The 24,441-nt window shown below is 49.3% G+C and overlaps 12 protein-coding genes across 12 annotated transcripts; 7 read left to right on the top strand and 5 right to left on the bottom strand.

Annotated features, from left to right (window-relative positions):
- Window positions 1-618: 618 nt before the first annotated feature.
- On the top strand, window positions 619-2,461 carry EURHEDRAFT_377419 (NAD(P)-binding protein; the record flags this gene model as incomplete). The annotated part of the gene is made up of 5 exons (XM_040778965.1): window positions 619-655; window positions 704-951; window positions 1,003-1,535; window positions 1,796-2,069; window positions 2,120-2,461. 5 exons carry the CDS (start codon window positions 619-621, stop codon window positions 2,459-2,461), a joined length of 1,434 nt encoding a protein of 477 aa, XP_040639025.1.
- A 397-nt stretch (window positions 2,462-2,858) lies between these two features.
- Window positions 2,859-4,172, bottom strand: EURHEDRAFT_455854 (SDR family oxidoreductase; the record flags this gene model as incomplete). Its single annotated transcript, XM_040784307.1, has 9 exons — window positions 2,859-2,936; window positions 2,994-3,133; window positions 3,188-3,244; window positions 3,301-3,364; window positions 3,426-3,441; window positions 3,498-3,570; window positions 3,623-3,804; window positions 3,857-4,078; window positions 4,144-4,172. The coding sequence occupies 9 exons, from the start codon at window positions 4,170-4,172 to the stop codon at window positions 2,859-2,861; spliced, it is 861 nt and encodes a 286-aa protein (XP_040639026.1).
- A 288-nt stretch (window positions 4,173-4,460) lies between these two features.
- On the top strand, window positions 4,461-6,352 carry EURHEDRAFT_455792 (cytochrome P450; the record flags this gene model as incomplete). The annotated part of the gene is made up of 6 exons (XM_040784299.1): window positions 4,461-4,811; window positions 4,872-5,114; window positions 5,165-5,200; window positions 5,251-5,409; window positions 5,468-5,841; window positions 5,899-6,352. 6 exons carry the CDS (start codon window positions 4,461-4,463, stop codon window positions 6,350-6,352), a joined length of 1,617 nt encoding a protein of 538 aa, XP_040639027.1.
- Window positions 6,353-6,465: 113 nt separating this feature from the next.
- EURHEDRAFT_412154 (FAD-binding oxidoreductase) lies at window positions 6,466-8,365 on the bottom strand. The gene is made up of 5 exons (XM_040781829.1): window positions 8,065-8,365; window positions 7,789-8,002; window positions 7,346-7,740; window positions 6,914-7,290; window positions 6,466-6,850 (listed from the first exon to the last, which is right to left on the bottom strand). The coding sequence occupies exons 1-5, from the start codon at window positions 8,296-8,298 to the stop codon at window positions 6,577-6,579; spliced, it is 1,494 nt and encodes a 497-aa protein (XP_040639028.1). The 5' UTR covers window positions 8,299-8,365; the 3' UTR covers window positions 6,466-6,576.
- A 410-nt stretch (window positions 8,366-8,775) lies between these two features.
- On the top strand, window positions 8,776-9,877 carry EURHEDRAFT_515220 (NAD(P)-binding protein; the record flags this gene model as incomplete). Its single annotated transcript, XM_040786349.1, has 2 exons — window positions 8,776-9,701; window positions 9,757-9,877. 2 exons carry the CDS (start codon window positions 8,776-8,778, stop codon window positions 9,875-9,877), a joined length of 1,047 nt encoding a protein of 348 aa, XP_040639029.1.
- Window positions 9,878-10,478: 601 nt separating this feature from the next.
- On the top strand, window positions 10,479-11,895 carry nscD (prenyltransferase nscD; the record flags this gene model as incomplete). The annotated part of the gene is made up of 2 exons (XM_040787161.1): window positions 10,479-10,655; window positions 10,742-11,895. 2 exons carry the CDS (start codon window positions 10,479-10,481, stop codon window positions 11,867-11,869), a joined length of 1,305 nt encoding a protein of 434 aa, XP_040639030.1. The 3' UTR covers window positions 11,870-11,895.
- Window positions 11,896-11,991: 96 nt separating this feature from the next.
- Window positions 11,992-13,239, bottom strand: EURHEDRAFT_402538 (Zn(II)2Cys6 transcription factor domain-containing protein; the record flags this gene model as incomplete). The annotated part of the gene is made up of 1 exon (XM_040780145.1): window positions 11,992-13,239. One exon carries the CDS (start codon window positions 13,237-13,239, stop codon window positions 11,992-11,994), a length of 1,248 nt encoding a protein of 415 aa, XP_040639031.1.
- Window positions 13,240-14,605: 1,366 nt separating this feature from the next.
- On the top strand, window positions 14,606-16,720 carry EURHEDRAFT_412157 (tubulin beta chain). The gene is made up of 7 exons (XM_040781830.1): window positions 14,606-14,721; window positions 14,859-14,882; window positions 15,011-15,036; window positions 15,090-15,131; window positions 15,194-15,248; window positions 15,294-16,444; window positions 16,493-16,720. The coding sequence occupies exons 1-7, from the start codon at window positions 14,710-14,712 to the stop codon at window positions 16,524-16,526; spliced, it is 1,344 nt and encodes a 447-aa protein (XP_040639032.1). The 5' UTR covers window positions 14,606-14,709; the 3' UTR covers window positions 16,527-16,720.
- Window positions 16,721-16,772: 52 nt separating this feature from the next.
- On the bottom strand, window positions 16,773-18,103 carry EURHEDRAFT_499916 (uncharacterized protein; the record flags this gene model as incomplete). The annotated part of the gene is made up of 2 exons (XM_040785730.1): window positions 16,773-17,759; window positions 17,828-18,103. The coding sequence occupies 2 exons, from the start codon at window positions 18,101-18,103 to the stop codon at window positions 16,773-16,775; spliced, it is 1,263 nt and encodes a 420-aa protein (XP_040639033.1).
- Window positions 18,104-19,508: 1,405 nt separating this feature from the next.
- On the top strand, window positions 19,509-20,702 carry EURHEDRAFT_402541 (uncharacterized protein; the record flags this gene model as incomplete). Its single annotated transcript, XM_040780146.1, has 4 exons — window positions 19,509-19,693; window positions 19,770-19,870; window positions 20,129-20,358; window positions 20,499-20,702. 4 exons carry the CDS (start codon window positions 19,509-19,511, stop codon window positions 20,700-20,702), a joined length of 720 nt encoding a protein of 239 aa, XP_040639034.1.
- Window positions 20,703-20,769: 67 nt separating this feature from the next.
- On the bottom strand, window positions 20,770-22,215 carry EURHEDRAFT_55617 (N-acyl homoserine lactonase family protein). The gene is made up of 3 exons (XM_040787588.1): window positions 21,558-22,215; window positions 21,344-21,503; window positions 20,770-21,292 (listed from the first exon to the last, which is right to left on the bottom strand). Exons 1-3 carry the CDS (start codon window positions 22,112-22,114, stop codon window positions 21,125-21,127), a joined length of 885 nt encoding a protein of 294 aa, XP_040639035.1. The 5' UTR covers window positions 22,115-22,215; the 3' UTR covers window positions 20,770-21,124.
- Window positions 22,216-22,354: 139 nt separating this feature from the next.
- EURHEDRAFT_530731 (NAD-dependent succinate-semialdehyde dehydrogenase) lies at window positions 22,355-24,159 on the top strand. The gene is made up of 3 exons (XM_040787162.1): window positions 22,355-23,526; window positions 23,587-23,919; window positions 23,984-24,159. The coding sequence occupies exons 1-3, from the start codon at window positions 22,464-22,466 to the stop codon at window positions 24,076-24,078; spliced, it is 1,491 nt and encodes a 496-aa protein (XP_040639036.1). The 5' UTR covers window positions 22,355-22,463; the 3' UTR covers window positions 24,079-24,159.
- Window positions 24,160-24,441: the final 282 nt, after the last annotated feature.

The raw sequence follows: 24,441 nt of genomic DNA on the forward strand, positions 1-24,441 counted from the left end.
GTGTACGCTATTGGGCTGCCATCTCCACTGCTCGTAGTATTGGACAAGCCCACGATAACGGGTTCAGAGTCAGGCATGGTTTTGGGTATCACTCTAATAGGCGCTCTGGCTCCGAGAAATGGACTGAAGCCCTGTCGAGGTCGAGGGTATCATCTGGCCCTCGAGTCTTTATTAGGGGTGTATGACCAGAATTTCTCGGGCTAGTTTGCTTATGAGAAGTACTCCGAAGCTTTGCCACCGGGAAGCTAAGAGGCTTCCCATATCGCATAGGAAGAATTACGAACTCGCCCGCGCATACAATCTCACAAAGCGAAAACCCGGACTGCTTCACAACATGGCCGGACTCAAGACAAATTCGCAAGGCTCGGTCATACCCTTTACCCGAGAATGGTAAGGCAATCGCTTCGGCCAACTCAGCCATCTTGGAAGCTCGAAGCATGTATTTCGATCCATCTTGTTTTGTTGTCATGATACCGATGCATCAATTCCCGAGGCCGGGGACTCGGGAACACTGACGGGCATGGACACTGCAGCCGGCTCGGGGAACCAACGTGTGCTTCATAAATCAAGTGCAGCTATGGTAAACCACACAATTCCTAGCCAAAGACATCTACTAAAATGGACATTACCGGAAACGCCTTTGTCGTCGGCGGAGGTAGGTGTTGGCACCCCAGATAATCGCCAATACTTACCGAATTAACAGGGGGCGGAATCGGCAAGGCCTGCGCGCTGGCCTTTGCCACAGAAGGCGCTACTGTAGTCGCGGTTGCAGACCTCGATGCAAAAAAGGCGGTCGAGGTTGCCGCCGAGTGCCAGGCGTTGGCGCCTTCGGCTGAATTTCGAGCTATCGGAGTACAGATCGACATCACGCAGGAGGACTCGGTCAGGTCCGCAACTGAGCAGGTGGTACAGTTACTTGGTCGCATAGATTATTGCGTGAACTGCGCTGGGGTGTGTTGAGTCTCCTCCGGTCTGGTTTCTAATACTGATACTTGTTTGCAGATTGGAGTTCAACAAGGGGCTGACATTGCAACGTTGCCATTGGCTGAATTCAGGCGTTTTCTCGACGTCAATACAATTGGCATGTTCCTGGTAACTCGAGAAGTGTCTGCAGCTATGCGTGCCCAGGAGCCCAGACTGGTCTCGTCCGAGTCGCCTAGACGGGGAACCACACGCGGCGCAATTGTTAATCTCGCGTCAGTCCTGTCTGTTGTTGCGGCGCCCGGGATTATCCCCTATACAGCATCCAAGCATGCAGTCTTGGGCCTGACAAAGAATGCAGCCTTGGACAATGTGTCGCATGGTATTCGGGTAAACTGTGTCTGTCCTTCATGGGTCGACACTCCCATGGTACAACAGGCAGAGGAGGGCGTTCAGGGTCTTACACAATTCATCAAATCTGTAGTGCCTATGGGTCGCATCGCTGTCCCAGAAGAAATTGCCGACGCTGTCATCTTCTTGGCCAGCCCCAGATCCAGTTATGTGACTGGCTCTGGTTTCATCGTGGACGGCGGCACCACGCTCACTGCTATGAGGTAGAACAATTACCTCAATTCTATGCACGTTCTTTGTCTGATCCACATTTGCTGTTCCGTAATGCGTATCGGTAATGGCTCACGTTAGAGTCCCGAAGACTTTCCCGAGAATCTCAAGAGCCCTTCGGGCATGCATGGTTGTTGTCCAGGAGGGGCTCTCTGACTCGAGTCGGCACATATTTAATTATCCATGAGACGTCCATTTTGTACCTAAATTCACACCTCTTCATCTGTATCCCATTCCTGACGTGACACACAAGCAAAATGGCCGAACAAACCGAGACCTCTACTGCTGGTTACAACTATGTCAGCTACGGCACGGAGCAGCACCCTATCGCTGGTCTCTCCCGTGTCGTGCGCCACATCACAGGCCATGATTCGGAGGGTCGATCCGTGTTTTTGTCTACCGACATCGGTGACCACCACCGCACATTGGGCGAGAAGCAAGCAATTTCCAACATCATCTACTCGACCAATCAAACTCCCGTGGAGCTAAACGGTAACCACGATATTGAGTTCGCCAGAAACACTGAGGTTAGTTTTCCTTTATCCATGGTCTGGGACGTGACACTGACAGCTTTCAGCCCGGTCTCCACGTCAAAGACGGCTCAGTCGCACGCCTGATCGACTTCGCTCCGGGTGTTGAATCCCCGCTGCACCGCGCCGTTAGCCTCGACTACGGTGTCGTCATCGAGGGCGTGTTCAAGATGGTCCTGGACTCAGGCGAGGAGCGCATCATGCGTCCTGGCGACATCAGCGTTCAACGCGCCACGGCTCACAAGTGGATCAACGTCACCGGCAATGGCACTCTCCCCGGTCGTATGCTCTTTGTTCTGCTCGATTGCAATGATGTGTATGTGAATGGCAAGAAGATGGAGGGTTATCTGGGAACCCTTGCCAAGGACTATGAAGGACGTAGTAGTTAGATAAACTAGTGCATTGTACCTAGGGCTCATATAAATATAACATCCCTTTCAAGACTGCTCGTGATATATATAGATATATTTCAAGGCTGGATTGCCGTAGAGTTTGGTCAGATATTGGACTTCCTAATTCACGGATACTGTTACATGACTGCCATGTGAGTAAGCCACCACGCGATTCTGTCTGGCCTTTATCAGCCCAGCAAATCGATTGCTCATTGCCCCTCGTCTTCATTCATTTTGCGTTATTATATTTGTATTCCCATGTCTAGCTTCTTGTGGAAAGTCATATCTTCAGTGACACGGTCTACAGTGACACAGTTGACTAGCAATGGATGCCATCTAAGCGTCTGATAATCACACTGTTATCTACCATTCTACCCTATATTTCCATGGTAATTCACACTTGTTTCTTGGCTTTCGAGGAGTGAGCCTCTTTCAGCTTTCCCAAATCAAACATCCTCCAAAATAGGGAGTCCTGGACACGTTAGCCGCGGCATGTCTCACCGGGGCAAGAATGAAAATAACTACTTACCCAAACTGTGCGCCAGCAAAACATATCGAGAAAGCGAATAAGAGTGGACTGGCTACCGTACCAGAACCACGCCGAAGGGGATGATCTTAAACTTTCCGCGACGACATTTGCGGCATATTGGAATCGATCCGTGGTTCTGGCTGCGATGTTTTTAGTTTCAATACCCAGGTTCCACCTGGCAATGAGGTTCTTACGTGGAGTTCTTGTGACGTGCTGCCGGAAATTCTCCGCAAGAGGAGAATAGTACGATCCTTGATTATTGAGGTCAGAACGTTCACATCGAATGGAGTCAAAGAGGGAAGCGCACCTTCTGGTAGCCGTCTGTGTGCATCGTTCTTGAGAATGTTGGTGGCGACCTCTCCCGATATAACCTTATGAGCAACATTTGGTTAGCCCGTGGCTGTGTTGTCACGAGAAATAAGACAAACACACTGTTATAACTCTGACACTTTATAATCTGTCAGCTTGTTGAATCCATGATTGTGCGCAGTTCTAAACTCTTACTCAAATGGGGCCATTTCAACACGTAAAGTGTTCGACCAGTGCTGAAGCGCTGCCTTGGTTGCGTTATACGATGCTATGTGATTGAGTCAGTTCCTCATAAGGGCTAATGAGATAGATAGACTTACATCCGTATAAGTACGGAACCACTCCTCCGATCGAACCAATATTCACAATTGCTCCGGTGGCTTTGATGATCATATCGTGAAAGTGGTGCACCATTCGCATAGGACCGAATACATTGACGTTGAACATGCGCTGTACGGCAGCGACGTCTGTGTCAATGGCCGTCATGGTGTACGCGATGCCGCTGCTCCAAATTTAGTAGACGGTTGGGGGGGAAAAGGAAAGAAAGAACACACGCGCAGTTGACGAGGACATCTAAACGCCCACCTGTAAGCTTCTGTACTCGAGCTTTCAACTCCAAGACAGACTCCTCGTTGGTAACGTCTAAAGGAAAGAAAGTAATTCCGGCTCGCGCGAGATGGTCGCTCGGCTCCGCAGGGAGCACAGTGGCAATAGCATGGATTCCACGACGAGCGTACTCAGTGATGAGGGCTTCGCCAATGCCACCCTGGCCGCATCTATATTACTTTGCTTTAGCATGGACAATGGAAATAAGGGGATTCTGGAAGTAATGGATAAGTACCCCGTGACAAGAGCAAATTTCGTAGACATTTTGACGGCCGTAGGTTATAGATTCATTGGTTCCTCGCTACATGTGATATTTCTACTCATATAATAGGCCGATACCAAATTGGCCGGGTATCTCTGCATTAAGCAAGACTCGGGAACACAAGACCAGGGTCGGGTATGCAGTCAGCTCCGCTAGTTTATCAATACGAAAGCCTATTCCCGAGCTGAAATTCCCTATTCTAATACGTCAGCGTAAGCAAGCGCCATACACCCATAAGACTTGTGCAGCTCTACAACCCTTCCATCTATGTTCAAACTTCAATTATCACAATGATAACGGCCTCATCAGCCATTTTACTAGTTGCACTCATTGCAGCTCTCTGGCGACTGAGCCTTATAGGCCAAAGACCCAAAGACTATCCCCCCGGACCACCAACTCTCCCCATCCTTGGCAACCTACACCAGATCCCAAAGGCGAGGCGTCATATACAATTCGAAAAATGGGCTCGTCAGTATGGTCCGGTATACTCGCTCATACTAGGGACGAAAGTCATGATTGTCCTAAACACGGAAGATGCTATCAGAGAGCTTGTGGATAAACGAGGTGCTATCTATGCGTCGAGGCCGGAGTCTTTCATTGCCCAGGACACTATCAGTGGAGGGCTTAGAATCTTGTGGATGGTATGTTAATGGATCCTTCTCTTCATTTTTTTCTGGGTTTTAACTGTCTTCGTTTTTCAGCACAATGGCGAAACCTGGAAAATGGTCCGGAAACTCGCGCACCGCATTCTCAACATCACCACTGCGCGCACTTACGTGCCATACCAGGATCTAGAGACAAAGCGGATGCTCGTTGACTTTCTAGAAAAGCCAGATAGTTTTATCGAGCATATGCGTCGGTTCTCAACTTCCTTAACAACACAGATGACTTTTGGCTTCCGTACAACTACCATCCATGATCCCAGATTTAAGGAGAGCTTTGATGTATGTACACTGCTCACATATTGCCGTGCTCTTTGATTGACTCCCTGCAGATTTTTGATGAAAGCTGGGAGTTGGTTGCCTCTCCGGTCAGTTTCGATAAATCTAACCATCTTTGGCACAGGCTAATTATGTTCAGGTTGCTGCGCTCATGGACTTCTTCCCTTTCCTCAGAAAGATCCCTGACTTCCTTCTTCCTGTCAAACGGGAAGCAAAGAAACTACACCAGAGAGAAATCACGCTATTTCGGGATCACTACTTCGAAACCCGGAGAAAATTACAGGACGGGACAGCGAAAGTATGCACCCCAGCAAAACTTCCCTTCCTTTCAAATACTCACCAGAAAACCACCACAGCCATGTGTCTGCGTCGACCTTATGAAACTCCAAAAAGAAGAGTCCTTCTCCGACAATCTCGCGGCCTACATCGGCGGCTCCCTCCTTCAAGCCGGCTCTGAGACGACAGCCGGTGTCCTCGTCGGCTTTATCCAAGCCATCACCATCTTCCCATCCGTTGCCAAAATAGCCCAAGAAGAAATTGACTATATCTGTGGAGACCGGCTGCCGGATCTAAATGACGTTCCCGACCTACCGTATGTCCGGGCTTGTACGAAAGAAACGCTACGGTGGATGCCGGGGTTTTTGCTGGGGTTGCCGCATGCTGCTACTCGTGATGATGTATATCTCGGGTATCGGATACCGAATAAAGCGACTATTCTTATGAATGTTTGGTATGTATATATTTATCCCTAGATACGGAATAACACGGCTAATTCCATGTCTCACAGGGCCGTCCACAACAACCCCGAGCAATACCCGAATCCCCGAACATTCGATCCTAGACGCTACATGGACCACGAATATTACCCGCAAACCGCCGCCAACACAGAAGTCACCCGAGACCATTTTGCCTTCGGCGCAGGACGCCGCAGGTGCCAGGGTATTCACATCGCAGAGCGGTCCCTCTTTTTAAGCATTTCTCGTCTGCTGTGGGCGTTCGATTTCAAGAGGGCTGTAGATCCGGTCACTAAGCTGGAGATTTTTCCCAGTATGGATGATCTTTCTGATGGTGCATTTACTCAGCCCAATACGTTTCCGGCGAGAATTGTTCCTAGGAGTGAGGAGAAGGCTCGGCGGGTGGGGGAGGAATGGGGGAAGGTGTTGGAGTTGCTTGATGGAGATATGCAGTGGAGGACCGTTCCTGAGGGGCTGATTTGGAGGGACTATGAGGCTGTTGCGTAGATTTGTCATTCTCATATGGTCATTGAGATTTATATATGCATCGATAGTGATGCATTGGCCTACCCTGCCGTTTTGCATGCCAACCGCCATAGATTAGAAATTTAGCGAAATGCTTCCCGTGTTTGTCTCATTTCAAAGGACATTAGACTTTTATTCATCAAATGTTCTCTCACTTCTCACTACCAAAACGCACATTCCCACAACAACAAGCTATATACGTAACATTACCCTGACCCCGGATACTCAGTAGGCAAAGCATTATTCCACCCAAAAACATTATCAGGATCATACTTCTTCTTCAACGCTGCCAAACGCGGCAACTTGCTGGCCCCGTATTTCTGCTCAAGAGTCTCGTCACCGCGCGCATAGTTAACGTAGATAGTATGATTATCGTAACCCGAGGTTCGCACCCAGCTGTCTCGGAGGACTTGACCGGCGTGCTCTCCAGCGTTGAAAGAGTCGCTGCCGACTCCCTCTAGGGAGATTATTTCAAATTGACTGTGTGTCTGTTTTAATGGCTTTCTTCCTTTGGGAGGATAATGTAGGTTTAGGAACACTTACAACCAACCAATAGCATCTCTCCAAGGATACGCAGTCGCGTCATCCGGAACGGCAACCGCGGCATGATTAGGAAATGCCTCGAAGTTAAGCGAGGTATATGCAAGCCCAGGATGAGTCTCCCAAAGTGTGGTTATCTTGTCAAATGTCTCTTGTAAAGTCAAGGCCGTGTATTTGCGCATCTGACCTGTGAACAAACTCCGGGGTGCTCTTGCCTCGCAAAGCATGGCGCCCTGTCCGCCACCAGCCGTCTCGATTAGCTTGTTCCACGGCACATATGAGAGCATGGCGACAGAGGGTTGGAGATCTAGGATGGGGCTTAGGAATTCGCGACCCTCGTCTTCTGGGCCAATGAATACCCAGTTTGCTCCGATTTGGCCCTTTCACAATTGTCAAACTATATATAACACTTGATAGGGACAAATTTTGCATTACCTCTTTAGCAATGCTGTCAAATTGGAATCGACTAACTCCAGCGGCATTAGGGGGCATCGTCTCGCCAAGCGATTCCAACCAGTCAAAGTAAAACAGAGTCTTATTGGCCGGAATAATAAAGTCAGCAGTCAATATTTCCCCGTTATTGTTATCAGCAAGCTTATGCAGCTTATACGTAGCTGAGGTAACAATGCCAAAGTTGAATCCAGCACCACGAACACCCCAGAATAATTCGGCATTCTCCGTTTCCGAAATAGTCAGAACTTCTCCATCCGCGGTAACGATACGAGCAGAAATCAAGGCATCAATTTCTAAACCGAAGATACCGGTATAACGCCCGATTCCGCCACCGAGGGTTATACCAATGAAGCCGGGACAGGTGACAGACCCGCTTTCTATTTCATATCAGTACCTGAAGTCATAGGAAGAGGAAACAAGCGTACGGATCATGAAGCCAGCATCATGAATAGCATTCTGGAATTGACCAAAGGTACTTCCAGCCCCAACTGTCACAGTTGCATCATCGCTATCAACTTCATACGAGTTAATCTGGCTCAAATCAATGGCAAGTCCCTCTTGAAGCCCGACCATATCGGTACAGCCATGGCGGCCACCCGTCGCAAGAAATGGAACATTGTGCTCTTTGGCAAGTTTGACCTATGTTTATGCATATTATTAACATTTGTTTACATTCAGGATATTCAATTGACTCCACGTACAACTTTGACCACATCCTCCTCGTCTGCCGGGCTAATAGCGCCCGCGTATGTCGGGGCGTTGTAACTATTCCATCTCACAGTAGCATCTTCAAATTCAGGGGTATCTGAGAAGCTAATGACCGTATCTGATGCCCATTGAATGTCGCTTTCCAAAAGCAAAGACTTGAGATCGACCGAAGCCGCGTGGGCTGTGAGCCATGAGCAGGCTAGGGCTGTCAAGATGTTCCTGCGCATTGCGGTTCGTCTGTCCCGTATAGTAAGGGCGATCGCAGCTATTTGCAAGCCATGACAGCTTTTGGAGGTTTTGTATGTGTACAACATCGGCATATCCGCATTAGGAAAGAAGGTGATGTGACAGCGATGATCGGTAATTCCGACGATACCCGAATACGGTATTATAGTTACAATACAGCGATCCCGAGCCCTAAAGTCCCTTCGATTATTCAACAAAACGACTGGGCTTGTAAATCCCATGTAAATTTCCAGTAAAAGCCTAGATCCATAGCTATCTATCTCAAATATACTCTTGCAGCAGTTCCATTTTTAGAGAAAAGAAAAAAACAATAAAAAAGTAAAGTGGCGACCGATCGGCAGACAAACAAAGAATCCCTGCATCCGCAGCATTCCATGTAAGCCAGTTGTTAAAGACCACGAAATCCCGCCTCGCTCGTACTCCACCACACCCTCACTCCTTCTACTTGTAATTTCAATATGGCCGTTACTTTTGACATCTCGCCTGAAAAAGAAGCAGGCGTCCTGCGCCTGTTCCACAGCCAATTGTTCGTCACGCCCCCTCCCCTCACCCGCCGCGATGTCGACCTAAGCGGTAAAACAGCCATCGTTACCGGCGCCAATGGCGGCTTGGGGTTGGAAACTGCGCACCAGCTTCTGGATTTAGGATGCAAGGTTATTCTTGCTGTGCGGAGGGTAGAGCGAGGTGAAGCCGCGCGTCAGAAGCTGCTTGAGGGCCGGGATGCACAAGCTACCGAGATCGAGGTGTGGCCTCTGGACCTCTCATCCTATGAGTCTGTTGTAGGATTTGCGGAGCGCGCGAAGACCCTGTCCCGGCTCGATATTGCGATCCTCAATGCTGGTCTCTACAAAGTCAATCAAACTATGACCGCCAGCACGGGCTACGAAGAAAGTATTCACGTCAACTATCTCGCCAATGCCCTCCTTATCACTCTGCTAGCGCCAATTTTCAAGAATAAAAAGACCGGAAACACTCCCGGACGAATCGTGCTGGTATCCTCAGACTTGGCGGCCTGGGCCAAGTTCAAGGAGAGAAAGTCCAATCCCATCCTTCCAACATTCAAGCAAAAAATGACCCCGAAGTGGGATTACCTCGAGCGCTATGGTACATCCAAGGTTCTTGGCCAATTCTTTGTAACAGAATTGGCGAAACGAGTGTCGCCGGATGCCGTCCTCGTCACGACCACCAACTGCGGTTTGTGTCATGGCTCGGAACTTTCGCGTGAGGGACAAGGCCATCTCATAGGCTATGTTTTTAATGTGGTTAGTCGTTTGTTTGGGCGTTCTTGCTCTGTTGGTGCCCGTGTATTCGTTCACGCGGCTGCAAATCCTGTCTTGGGTGCGAGCGTACATGGGCAGTATGTGGAGGATGCAAAGCTGAAACCGTAAGTCTTTCCTAAAATAGCCATTATAAGCTATGACATACTGACATTGAGACAGAATGTCACCATTGATATACAAGCCTGGAGATTTGCAGTTAGGTTCGAAACTGTGGGAAGAGACCATGGATGAGCTTTCATTTGCGGGAGCCAGGGAGATTATTGATAGCCTCACCAAGTAACTCTATTTTTCTTTAGCGCCAATATAACTTCCATAACCTAATACCAGGCAGTAGCTATTTCAGTGTTAGTCACGTGGTGTAAGCATGAAATGTTTGTACAACCCCAAATGCAATGTACGCAGGGGACAAATGCAAATTGCCGGTGTCGGGGTCAAATTTCAAATCCATAGCCTGCAGTTGAGGTCTCCTGTTACATCCCAGTCGTTCCCGCTGCAACCGCGAGTGCTGAATCCATTTCGAGTTCCCGACACCGCCGCCGAGTCCGTGTATCCCGGGCTACGCATCTTCATCTGGGCGAGGCGTAAGAGTCAGTTATGTAAGCGACTAGCTAACTTAACGAACAGGGGTACATGAATCTCGAACTGGGCGATTATGTACCATGTTTGAGGTACCGAGTTGCTATTCCCGACGCCCGATATTCCAATTGTCACCAGTTATTATACCAGATATGTTTCGGGAACTACTTGACGAGCTTCGACGACCGGGGAATATAGATGGCTCTAGTTGGAGCCGAGGCTCGGTCATCACCATAGTAAAGCTAGTACAAATACAATCAAGACCAATTGGGTCGTGCTCAGCTCGTAAGCAGTTATCTGTCAAAATGGCTTTACAAACGACCAATACATGGGAGACACTGGCGCAACTGTTGCCCTCGCGCAATCATGATCAGGACTTTTGGTGGAAGGTGACAGGGCGCCAGCTGGCTGTGTTGTTGGAGGCGGCCGGCTATCCTATTGAGAGACAGTACAACACTCTCTTGTTTCACTATCACTGGGCGGTATGAAGCTTCTTTTTTTTTTTTTTCCTTTCTTTCTTTTTTCTTTCTGCCCCTCATAATTTAGGCTAATTGCGTGCTGTTGCCAGATTCCATACCTGGGACCAGCTCCTGCAAGTGGTGTAGCCAAATGGCCGTCGCAGCTATCTGTTGACGGGTCTCCAATTGAGTATTCGTGGAAATGGAACACAAAGTCAAAGGCGCCTGATGTGCGGTATACCATGGAGCCTATGAGCGAGTTTACGGGCACAAAGTTGGACCCGCTTAACCAGCGCGCGTTCCGCGAGCTGCTGCACAAGCTTAGCCAGTTCGTGCCTGACGTCGATTTAGCACCGACTGATTACTTTATGTCTACCCTGTTCGATCATGACAGGTCAGTGCTGATGAAGGCGGTTGACGATGGCGTGCCGTTGCAGTTTTCTAGCACTGCTCTTGCATTCGAGTTTCTAGACAAGGGCCTTTTGCTCAAGACGTATTACGCGCCCCGCAAACTGGAGACAGGTCACTTTGTCCTGAAGGACTGGGACACGGCTATTCGCGGCTATTACCCCGAGAGCAAGGCGCTGGATATCGTGTATGAGTTCCTGAAGACAAGCCCCGAGGGCGAACTTATGAACCCGTACCATCTCGCCGTCGACAACGTCAAAGACGGACGGCTCAAATTCTATTTCCAGTCGCCTCACCGCACCTTTACTTCGGTCCGCGAGATCTTGACCATCGGCGGGCGTGTACAGCGCGAGGGCTTAGAAGAGCAACTCCTCTCCCTGCGCGATCTCCTCAACGCACTGACCGGCCAGTCTCCCGACTTCCCCGAAGACGGCGAGCCCCCGATCGTCGAGGAAGACGTCACCGCCGACTTAGACACAGACGGCCACCCGGAACTCATGTCCGGATATCTATACTACTTCGACATCGCCCCCGGCGCGGCCCTACCCGAGATCCGCTTCTACGTCCCCATCCGCCGGTACTGCAAGAGCGATCTGGACCTGGCGCAATCGCTCACGGCCTGGATGGCAGCGAACGGCCGTGGCACGTACTGCCAGCAGTACTTGGACCTAGTCCACAGTCTGGCCGAGCACCGTGAGATATCAAAGGATCGGGGGCTGCAGCGGTACATCGCTTGCCTGTTGGCAAAGAATGGGGAGATTGAGGTGACGACGTATTTGGCACCAGAGACGTATGAGCAGGTCAGGCGTTCGCAGAAAACTGCGGTATAAATATGGATTATGGGAAATGTGATGTGGAATATAATATATATCGTTTAGTATACCTCTAGATATATTACGCGATATTTTATTGCTAGTTACAAACTTGTCCTCCCGTGTCCCCTGTTTTAAATTTAACTAGGGATCCTGCCTGTATATTCATCAGCAGCAGGGAACAGCCTCTTGACGCCTTCGGCTTTCTTCTCCAGCCACAGGTGAATATATTCGCACGCCATGATGAACGTGGGGTTGCAAGACCCGCCTCTTGAATCATGCAGCGTGCGAACAAACACATTCAATTGACTGAGCAGCCGCTCGAGCTTACGAAAATACAGCAGATACAACCGCTGTCTTAACTCGACCTCGTCGTCATCCTCCAACTCCAACACGCCCCAGCATAGTCTGGGTTCTCTGATGCTGATTGTCGCTTCATCCAAAGACAAGCTCCTCTCTCTTTCTGGCATCGTCGTTCCGCGACCTATCCGCTCGTTGAGCATTAATTCAAACTCGTCGATAATACGTCCAATGAGCATAGCGACGCTAATAATGTTAATCGGCTCAGAATCCCCATTTCCATGGTGGCCGCATCCCATAGACGCTTCAGAGGCTATAATGCATCGTTTCAGTTGCGAGAGCTGCACATCCAACGATAGCCTCCTCTCCTCATTACGGGATGGCTGAGACATAGACGCCATCTGCTCCATAACTCCCGCATGGCAAGTACATTCCTGGACTTGCGGTTGCTGGAACATATCCGTGCTTGTACTCGCACTGGTGCCGGTTCCGGGGCTACCTGTGAGTGGGGTGAGAATGTTGTTCACGCTGCCATTTACACCTCCGACTCCGGCGGCAAAGTTGCCAAACGATGAGAATAGCGAGTTGGTGTGGTCTTCGTTGGGCGTTGGGAGAGGGGTCATGAAGCTGGGGAGATCGAGGTTGGCGGGTGATAGGATCCCTGGTCCTGGGCCTGCTGTGGAGGGCTGTTGGTGGTGTGGTTGCTGTTGTGCAAAGAACTGGTCAACGCTGGGTTGTGGGGGATAAGATGTCATAGAGTTTTCGTGCAATGGCATGAAGGGTGTAGTGGTGCTGGTGTAATTCGCGGTAGTTGTAGCATTAGCAGTAGCAGTAGCGTTCGGGATATGTACGGAAGAGCGTCTCGACCCGGAATGCGAATGTGGCTGAGAACCCGAATGCGAGTGCGAATGTGAATGCGACAAAGATATCGGGGGCGCGTCTTTGTGAGTCCGGCGGGACAAGCCGTAGACACAGGTGGTCTTGTTTCGCTCGCATCGAGCACAGGTTGGCTTCGTCTGGCTGCAGCGTACTTTGGACTCGTTGCAAGCGTTGCAAGAGGCACGTAATTTGTATGTTTTTCCATCCATTTCTTCGTTGGCTGTCAGGAAGAGGTGAGTATGTGTGCTTCGAATTAGAATTGGACGAAGATTTATCTTAAATCCTGTGCGAGGGTGTCCTCGAGAGTGAACCCTGGAGAGATGGGATGCAACTCACATGCATATCCTTGTCTGACATGCACCTAGACCGACAAGATTCAGAAATTAGGATAAATGTCGGAAATTATCGCGGCTCTGACAGCTTGTTTGCGTCCAATTGACGATCCATGATGAACAATACTCTATGCAAACCATTTATACATCCTGATTGTCTCCTTAAGAGCTAATACTTCTTCTCCTTTGTTTGCTTTTTCCTTTTCCAGTCCAGATTTGCCATGTACGACTTTGAATTCAGTTACTCAACTGCGGTATCGCAAACAACCCTGGTCTGGTCAGACTTCTATACGGTTTGCATAAAGAAATGTAAGCACTACCCGCGCTGGCTATACAATACAGAACTGCAAGTCTCGCCTCACCGGACCCCCTCCCTGATTCCTTTATCTCACTGACATATATCTTTCTTTGGCGCATTCCTACCCAATGGCAAAAACCCCTCGCCATTTATCTCACCTTATTCTTGATAACAAACCGGACCAGAAGTGCTTCGAAAAAGTCAATTTGCCTGAACAGTGACAGCTCAGCTGCTGTTGCTTGCTACCAGGCATGTGATGTTCAGGGCCCCAAAAGCATGCTAAAACGCCTTCAGCCCGGTTCTATACGATCCACTTATGCTCTTAATCAACACGTCGATCTGCATGCTGGTTGGGCAATCAGCACTTTCTCCTTGTCCAGTTGGTCGAGTTGGCAATCCAACTGCACGGTTGTCTTGGCATTCTCCAGGTACTCGAGGTTTCTCGAATACGTGCTGTTCCTGGGGTGCTACCACGCTGCATGTTTGCATGTTGCATGTCGGACTGCGGTGAGTGGCACATTACGAAATGAGTCTGCACATTATATTAATGGGGTATTTACAGGTCTTGGGTGCGAGTATCACGATCCCTTAGTTAGAATAGAGTGACACAGTGTGTTAGGGCACAACGCTTATGCATAGCCTTATGCATAAGCTTAGTAACTATATATCACATGATTGTCACTTGGCGTACATAGTACAAGTGTTCTTGATAGTCAACGGCATACTCTGTACATAGTGCAAGTTCACTGTCCTGTGCCTGTACACCGTAACTACTCGGTACTATTGCAGTACCGGATCAATGAGATGGTCCGTGTTGACCCCTGGTGGATGACTAAGCTACACCGTGACCACACTAACTGCAAGTAGAAAACCCCCCCTGATTGGCCCACACCGCCCACAACAACTCACCGCTTTGTCAGGCTCTTCTTCTCCTGTTGTTGTTGTCCTCTTTCGACCGACTCTCCCTGTTTGTTCTCTCTCTTCCATTCCTCATCCATACGCCTCTTTCGTGCCAGTTTCTCTAATCAGTCGCCAAATTCACCTCCAAAATGCGTGAGATTGTACGTTTCATCGACCCTGATCGCTGATTTTTCACGTCCAGACGCGTTCTAGCATTCCCCTGAACCGGACCCCACCCGTTCGAATATACATCCACTTACCTGTCAGGATATATGCTAATGGAGTATCTCAATTATAGGTTCACCTCCAGACCGGCCAGTGTGTAAGTACCAACCGATTCTCGACGGATTAATTGTGGTGGTTGTGGTGGTTATGGGTAGTGTTTTGCGGGGTGGTGGTGCATACGGGTTGTTGGATCGTGCTGAGGCTAACCTCGGGTTGGGCATATAGGGCAACCAAATAGGTGCTGCTTTCTGGTATGTCCATAATATTGGGGTTAGGATTGAGTGATGTACTAACAGTATCATAGGCAGACTATCTCCGGCGAGCACGGTCTCGACGGCTCTGGTGTGTAAGTATCATCGGGTCTCCGGGATGGACGCGTATCGGATATGGATATCTAATGGACTACAGCTACAATGGCTCCTCTGACCTCCAGTTGGAGCGTATGAACGTCTACTTCAACGAGGTTTGTGCATTTATCTCTCATTGACGGACAGTTCTGACTTGCCAGGCCTCCAACAACAAATATGTCCCTCGTGCCGTCCTTGTCGACCTTGAGCCCGGTACCATGGACGCCGTCCGTGCCGGTCCCTTCGGTCAGCTCTTCCGTCCCGATAACTTCGTCTTCGGTCAGTCCGGTGCTGGTAACAACTGGGCCAAGGGTCACTACACTGAGGGTGCTGAGCTTGTTGACAACGTGGTCGACGTTGTCCGTCGTGAGGCTGAGGCCTGTGACTGCCTCCAGGGTTTCCAGATCACCCACTCCCTCGGTGGTGGTACCGGTGCCGGTATGGGTACCCTCCTTATCTCTAAGATCCGTGAGGAGTTCCCCGACCGTATGATGGCCACCTTCTCCGTCGTCCCCTCCCCCAAGGTCTCCGACACCGTTGTCGAGCCTTACAACGCCACTCTCTCCGTCCACCAGCTGGTTGAGCACTCGGACGAGACCTTCTGTATCGACAACGAGGCTCTGTACGACATCTGCATGCGTACCCTCAAGCTCTCCAACCCCTCGTACGGTGACTTGAACCACCTGGTCTCCGCCGTCATGTCCGGTGTCACCACCTGTCTCCGTTTCCCTGGCCAGCTCAACTCCGACCTCCGCAAGTTGGCCGTCAACATGGTTCCGTTCCCTCGTCTCCACTTCTTCATGGTCGGCTTCGCTCCCCTTACCAGCCGCAGCAGCCACGGCTTCCGCGCCGTGACCGTCCCCGAGTTGACCCAGCAGATGTTCGACCCCAAGAACATGATGGCCGCCTCGGACTTCCGCAACGGCCGCTACCTCACCTGCTCGGCCATCTTCCGCGGTAAGGTCTCCATGAAGGAGGTCGAGGACCAGATGCGCAACGTCCAGAACAAGAACCAGACCTACTTCGTCGAGTGGATCCCCAACAACGTCCAGACCGCTCTCTGCTCGATTCCTCCCCGCAACCTCAAGATGTCCTCGACCTTTGTCGGTAACTCGACTTCGATCCAGGAGCTCTTCAAGCGTGTCGGTGATCAGTTCACTGCCATGTTCCGTCGCAAGGCTTTCTTGCATTGGTACACTGGTGAGGGTATGGATGAGATGGAGTTCACTGAGGCTGAGAGCAACATGAACGACCTTGTCTCTGAGTACCAACAGTACCAGGATGCCTCTGTCTCCGAGGGCGAGGAGGAATAGTAAGTGCCCTGTTTCTGAAATTGGTGAATAATTGCTAACATCTGCAGCGCCGAGGAGGAGCCCCTTGAGGTTGAGGAGTAAATCCTGGTCTAATGTAAATTGAGTTTGCTCCGTTAATACCCTGCTCACGTTCTCTACGAGGCCTGGCCTCACAATTTGTTCGAGCGCACTTAATTTCTTTCATGTTTTTAATTGTGACCAGTGGTCGTAAAACTATTGAATAGGACATAGTACAGTTTAGCTATGCTCGATACTAATCTACTACAAAACCGAAATAATCGTAATCGTAATCATAAATCATAAATCATAACCACCATCAACCCCTGCTTAGTGAAACGGACACCCCCCGGTCCGCGCCGTCTTATACTCCTCCATGAACCCCTCCATCGATTTCCCACCCTTTCCCTCAAAATACCTCGGCCCAACATCCTCAATCCGATATCCATGGGGATAATACTTCTCGCCCTCATCCCCAGGCAACGGCCGTCCAAGAACCCAAGTGACCCACGCCGTTGGACTCCACCGATTCCAAACAGATGGCCTAACATAATACGGTGCAGCATCCCACTGCGTCATGAAGATACGGTTATTCTCGTCCGGGGTTTCGGTAAGAGACATGTAGCGCATGAAATACGGCCGCGGAGGGGTTAAATAGCGCAAGACGAATCGGCGGGTGTCCAACAGGGTAGAAAAGATCATAGTGTAGAGTGGTGGTGAGGCGTCATATAACATCGCCTTCCGAAGTCGATCGTCCATCATGAACGAGACGAACTTTAATCCCACATGGTGCAGATACTGAGGTAGCATATACACCAGCATGGCTGTCGTTTGGTCTGCTGTTTCCTTGTTCTTGATATGAAAGACCATGAATCGTTCCTCATACACATCGCTCCAGGAAGTAATTTCCTCAAGCCAGTGCAAACCATCCTTAAATCCCAAGGTTCCGGATGGGAGAGCTTTATAATCAATACCAAGCGCATCCCCCACACTCTTCCAAAATGTCCCAATCGCACATTTCTCTAAATCACTCAGCCCCCTCCACTCAAACTTCTCAATAAACCGAATCGGCTGGATCGCAAACAAACTCAGCGTATAGAGCATGTCATCTTCGCGAATGGTCCCCGACGAGCGGTACGCAGCATGTAAGAAGCGCGTTCGCGCGAGAGACGTGTATGCGCGATGTGAAGACGGGGAGTGCGCGATGAACTCCTGGATGAGCGCGGAGGTATCGGAGTAGCGTTTTAGGGATGTTGCGGGGTGCGAGAATTGGGTTGTTTTTGTTAGGACGGTTGATATACTTGGGATGCCGTATGTCTGTGCCTTCCATGTTAGGAGTCTGCTTGTTACTGTTTGTTTGGGGGTAAAAGGGCCGGGGGGGGTACCCTGAATAGCGCAAACTGCAACGCCTTGATGTAAATAAACGGAAACTCAAGCTGCGCGAGGACTTTCTGGATCTCCCATGCTTGGTCATCTGTCATGCGCGAGAAGGAGTCGCGGGTTGGGAAGTGGTAGTGTTTGTGGAGGTTGTGGTGTCGGCGGAAGCGGAAGAGGGAGGTTAGGAGGGGGTAGGCGAGGAGGACGGGGATAATGTATATGACGGCATCCCACGCAGAGATTTTGGAGGTTTCGGGGGTGTATATGGAGGTATTGTTTTCCATTGTGGATGTTGTACGGGTATGGAGTGGTTGAGAGGGAGGTTATATATATCCGGGGATCTGACGCGAGCGGTTTCCCCGCAGCCGAGGACCAACCAGAGGATATGTTAATTAATACATGTGTATGGTTGTTATGAGGCTGAGAATACCTTTCATATGCCACAATGTATATATTTTCAGGGGTGCATTGTCGCTCCTGGCAGTAACGGGGAAAATAAACAACCCGGATAGGAAATACATATCCGGTCAACATTTACGGTTAAAAATCTCCTATACATATCAGTTTTGCATTCGCGAATACATCCAGATATACCTAGTAACTCCTGCTCCAGAATACTCATTTCATGCTACGCGATTTCAGCTGCTTCCTTTGTCTCCGGCCGCAAATTCTCCGACTTCCAACAAGTCTCAGCACCTCCGCATCGACTAAAAATGTAACAGAATGTGTTGGTCTCAGCGCTACTCATGCAAGGCCAGAGTATTTCATCAGATGTGGTGGGCTTCCTTCAGTCTCCAAGGAAGGGGATCTGTTGACTTCCGTATACGCTGACGGTCAATTGATAAGATTGCTGTTCTAACTGGCTAATTAATGTAATTGGGTGGTTCTCCCAATTGGTCACAACCAACCAAAAGCCTGGCTTGCCCGCCTATCTACGACGTACTTCTTACCCATGCCTGGTCGTATTCACGGGGAATATGATGGAGAGATGATAGGATCCGGGGACTACGGCTATGCAGCCGGCATCCTTTTACTATGGTCATACATACATGGATTATGCACCTTGCATTTGTTTTGTTTCTTTGAACTTCTCTCACAAAAACTTCCTTTTGTAGCTAATTTATGGCTGCCAGATTGTCCATAAATAGGGCTTGTATAGTTTTCTCAATCAGAGTTCTTTATTCACTCTGAATGGTGCCTATGTCTACACCGAGCATATTAGTTGACACTTTTCCCTTCCACGAGGGATTTCCTTGTGTCAGAACAAACGCTTTGTCTGCCATCGCGGTTAAAAATGTTGAAGAGACTGTTGTATCGATTGTTTCAGCAAGAAGTCAATTGATCCCGACGCTGTCGATCATCTGTCACCCACCGGGTGCCCATCGACAAGAGCATACGAAAGAACCACGCAGTCGCTAGAAAGACCCATACCTAGTCTTCTGTGTCACTCGTCCCGGATTGCACGGAGCCCTTGACGATTGCGAATGTTGAGGCTGGGCCTAAACCTGACACTGAGACTGTATCCCAGTCTGAAGCTCATCAAAGGCGTTGCTGGGTTTGACCCTACTGGTCATGCAGCGGTTGCATGGTCTGTTTTATTTGGACTCACGATAAGCCAATTCGACTGATATGTATATGATTATATGGCTGATGACTTGTAGCTGATCAAAAACGACATTGATCGCTGTGATGCGGTTATGGAAGCATCTGAGTTCCTTGCTTGGGCTCTTTCCTATCACACCATCATTGACAGTAATTACCGATCTCAAAGTGGAAAAAGCAACCGAGGGTTGGAGAATGCTCTTGTCGAAGTCTATTTTGCGATTCTCCAACATACAGCCAGGTAGAAAAAGCAAGAAAGGAGAACACACTCGGTAAGTTGATGAAATCAGTTTTGTGCTCGAGGTCTTACTAATAGATTCTTTCCTGGGCAGCTCGTACGGCAAACAGCATCACTGCTCTTATCGACAAGCCACTCGAGCGAATCAAGTCAGTTTTAAAGACGAAAGGCCAGACACTCGACAGATGGAGAGACCTCTGCAGCGGCGAAGGTGAGAATGCAACGATGATCTACCCGACCATGATCTTTCCGACAATGTTCTTCGCTCAGCAGCAACTCCACGATGCTGGAAGCAACATTCTCCATGCTCTTTGACAGATTCAAAAGCCCACTGTTCCAGAAGCGGTCTTCGGAGCGGCATGTAGCAATGGCAAAGTGATGAAGTTGCTGCTGGATCGATTTCTTGACAGAGCGCCTATCCTCGATATTATCGAACGGATGGTAAACGCTAGTTGCTGTAAATATGAAGTTTTCCGTCAAATCCTGCTCGACCGGAATATCCTAACCATTGATGAGAAGCTTATTGAAGCTGTGGCAGGAGAATCGGAGGCCCTCGAGCTTCTTTCCAAACATGATTCAAATTTGCCCATTACAGAAGCGACTATAGTGAAAACTACAAGAAAAGTTGAAACACTGCGTATTGTTCTAAAAACTCGCAACAATGTTATTCTTGTCACAAAGAAGATTATGAAAGCTGCAGTTAAATCTCGCTTTAACCGAGGTGTCCTATCCTTGCCTTTTACCCGACTGGGCTAAAGAGTGCCTATTACCGAAAATATGTTGATCTACATAGCTAAAGATATCAATTTACTGCGGTCACTCTCTATACTTTGAAGCAGAGGCGTCATCTAGACCTCCAGACAGTCAGGGAGGCTTGGTGGCAAAGAGACTTGCCCAAGAGGGTCCGGGCATCCGAGATCCTATTTGAAAATGATAATGTTGAAGCTTTCAAGCATATGGTGGAAAAGCTTTCCCAAGATAAAAACGATTATGACTTGGCCGAGCTCCTTGGGTTTTCTACAGAGCACAAGGCCTCAAAATAGTTGAAAGGAAGGGCCATGGAAATGATCATAGAGGCAAGACATGGGCATTGTTTATACGGTGCTTAAGTGCAACCCGCATATCAAGATCACGGAGAATCTGCTTAATGCTGCGAAGAGAAAGTCAGAAAGCAATGGGAACTTTTAGATGTGGCTTTTCCATATCAAAATAAAGAACAATGGAGAAAATTGAGCAGATGTAGATGCATGTTCCTTGGACGAGACTCCATGATTCTATTTGTATTTAGGAGGTGACTGTTAACCCAATGGATGGTTCTTCAGAAAGCATTCCACAAAATGTACTGCCTGTACTTTGTTTGATTCCAACAGAAATGTAGCGCCTGTTGGTGTCATCCACCATGAAATCCCTCGGGGAAAAAAGCGAAACGAGGCTGACACGGATATGTGCTTCAAAATCATACAATTCAGGTGAAAACTCGAGCTTGTCTCTGAAGCGCTAAAAATGTTTCCTTATCGTGTCCGGGAATAACTTGACCCCTAGTAATCCGCTCAAGGTGCTTGAGACGCTGGGTGCTCCTAAACCAGGCTGGATGGTCTCTTGCCAGCCATCCTTGGGGAATGCCATCACGCCACTATTATGAATGTTAGATAGCCGCAAGCGTCTTATAATCATGATTACTTACATTCTCAATGACATGGCAATGGTCACTGATAAAGAGGAAGGTACCTGTCTCGAGCATGTTGATTTGCATTCCAACCAAACCATCCGTATGCCCAGGCAGGTGGTGGAGAGTGATGCCCTGACAAAAGTCCAAGCGCTCATCCGTAAAGGTTTTCCAGTTCCTATAGCTATATTAGACCCTCGCAAAATTTAGTGAAAGAATGGAGCACACATACAACGACAATTCAAGGTAATGTCCCAGATACACTCCAGCATCAGCTCCAGTGGCGACGGACCAGAAAGCAGATAGTAGTTCTTTCTCATGGACCCAGACCTCAACTTCTTTGTTGTCCAGGAACTCGTCGAGGCCTCCTGCATGATCCAAATGAAGATGGCCAATAATGATCTTCTTGATATCCTCGATTTTGTTGCCCGTCGCCTCGACTGCTGCGCGGAGCTCGTGCTGAGGCTCATACTTGACACGGGCAAAGATATCAGACACAGCCGGACCCCAGACCTCGGGATAGTCCTTGCCACAGCCAGTCTCCCAAAGGATCAGACCCTCATGGGGATGGTCGATTAAGATGCAGTACATGGGCATCTCTCGTCGTTTGTTGACGAAAGATTCTTTCTCGTTGCTCTTCACACTCGTGTTGCCGCCTCGAACCACAAAGCCTTCGTCACACTCAAGCCAACCAACCTCCAAGACGTGGAACTTGGTGCCTGGTGGGCAGACATTTGACACAGCGCTAGAAACAGCGCCTTGTTGAAGTTGACTCTGGATTGCGGACATTGTTACAATGCTTAAGGGGCTTGGGTCTTTGGTTTTCTAAATTATTAATTTCAAACTTGGGTGAAGACATAGAAAGATAAGAAATAGAGGATGGGAGACAAGAGACAGGGGGAGCATTTAGTGTGAAATCATCTCCAAAGATTCGATAAACTCTCTTGCAAACCCCGCATCCTTACATCAGGTCGATCCCGGAGATCTTGCGGGAACTCGGGTTATCGGTTACTTCTATGCGGTTATATGGTCACACCGAGATATAACTATACTCTGGATGCCTCAATCTCAACTGAGACATCCGTACTTCAAAAACATGACTCTTATCTCTGAAACACTTTCTATGTGAATTGTTACAATGGCGCCGCTTGCAAGTCTTTCGAATCTCAAGAGGCCCGATCTCTTCCAGCAAAAGGGCTTCATCGCAGAATCATGGGTCGACTCCGTCAGTGGTTCTACATTCAATGTGGCCAACCCAGCTACACTCGAGACTATCGCCACCCTGCCGGAAATGAACGCCATTGACACTGAGAAAGCCGTGACCGCTGCTCACGAGGCATTCAAATCCTACAAAAAAACATCGGCGCGCCAGCGAGCTCGCTGGCTGCGGCAATGGCATGCTCTCTGTATGGAGCATCTCGAGGACCTAGCTCTCATCTTGACGCTTGAAAACGGGAAACCGCTTGCAGAGGCAAAGGGTGAGGTAATATATGCTGCGTCGTTTCTGGATTGGTTTGCTGCCGAGGCTGAAAGGATACACGGAGAGGTCGTACCCACCGCAAATCTCGGCCAGCGCATCCTGACTATCAAGGAGCCTATTGGGGTCGCAGCGTGTCTTGTGCCATGGAACTTTCCCATTGCAATGATTACTCGCAAGGTCGGTGCGGCGCTGGCCGCGGGATGCACGACGGTCTGGAAGCCAGCTGGAGAGACGCCTCTCAGCGCCCTTGCCCAGGCTCTGCTGGCACAGGAGGCTGGTTTTCCGACGGGCACTGTCAACGTGGTCACGACGCTGAACAACGTGGCAGAAGTTGGGGAAGCACTCTGCAAGTCCAAGCTCGTGCGGAAACTCAGCTTTACTGGGTCGACCCGGGTTGGAAAGATCCTGGTCGAACAGAGCAGTGCCAACTTGACAAAACTCTCACTTGAGCTGGGTGGCAATAGTCCGTTCATCGTGTTCGACGACGCCAAGGTGGAAACCGCTGTCGACGCATGCATGCTCGCCAAGTTCCGGGGCTCAGGGCAGACCTGTGTGACGGCAAATAGGATTTTTGTTCAAGAGGGAATCTATGACCGTTTTACTTCTGCATTAGTGGAAAGGATTGAGAAACTAAAAGTAGGAAACGGTACAGACAGCGACGTGGCCATTGGCCCTCTGGCTCATGAGCGTGCGGTTGAGAAAGCCTTGGCCCATATAAAAGGCATACACACTATTCCTTTTACCCCTTGGGCACGACCTGCTAACATCAATTGAAACTCAGACGCCACGAGTCGGGGTGCCTCCATTCTCCTTGGGGGAGCGCCATCGAAGCCCAACAACCTCCCGGGCTATTTCCTCCAGCCAACTGTTTTGAGCGGCATGTCCATGGACTCACTGACCACGACCGAGGAAGTTTTTGCGCCTGTTGTCGCTCTCTACCCCTTCAAAACCGAAGAGGAAGTAGTTGAAAGGGCCAACGACTGCGATGTTGGTCTTGGCAGTTTCATCGTCACTGAATCAATATCACGCATGTGGAGGGTTGCGGAGGACCTCGAGGTCGGCATGGTCGGTGTAAACCTGGGCATGCTAAGCGCTTGTGAAAGTCCATTTGGAGGTGGGTTCAGTTTTTCGCACATATCCCCAGCTATCTGGTGATTTCACTAACAGTCCGTGTTAAGGCGTCAAGGAGTCCGGTTATGGACGCGAAGGAGGGCGACATGGAATTGACGAGTACCTTACTGTCAAGAGTATTTTGATCAATGTATCATCTTGAGATGTTTCTTTTAGACAGGGGTTGTAGCTAATGCGGTTTAAATTCGACATGCCATATCTTGTAAGTCAAAGCTGGTTAGATTCCACATTGAGAAGAGAGTAAGCGTTGGATTTGGTGCGTCGCCGAGTATAGATGCTCTGATGATAGACATCACAAGAAAATTTAGAATGAAGCCGACTACCCCGGCTGTTTGAACTGCGATGTTGGGGAGTCTGGGGTACAACCCCGCATTCTCTTTAACCTAAATGCCAATCCATATCGAATGGAAAGCTCGGTCAAAAGGATGAGATCTTGCATCCCTCAACCCCTCTTTAGGTCTGCAATTGATTGTCAGAAACGTTCAAGTCAGCAACTATATGGCCG

The sequence above is a fragment of the Aspergillus ruber genome, assembly GCF_000600275.1.
Source record: "Aspergillus ruber CBS 135680 unplaced genomic scaffold scaffold00012, whole genome shotgun sequence".
Lineage (NCBI taxonomy): Eukaryota > Fungi > Ascomycota > Eurotiomycetes > Eurotiales > Aspergillaceae > Aspergillus > Aspergillus ruber.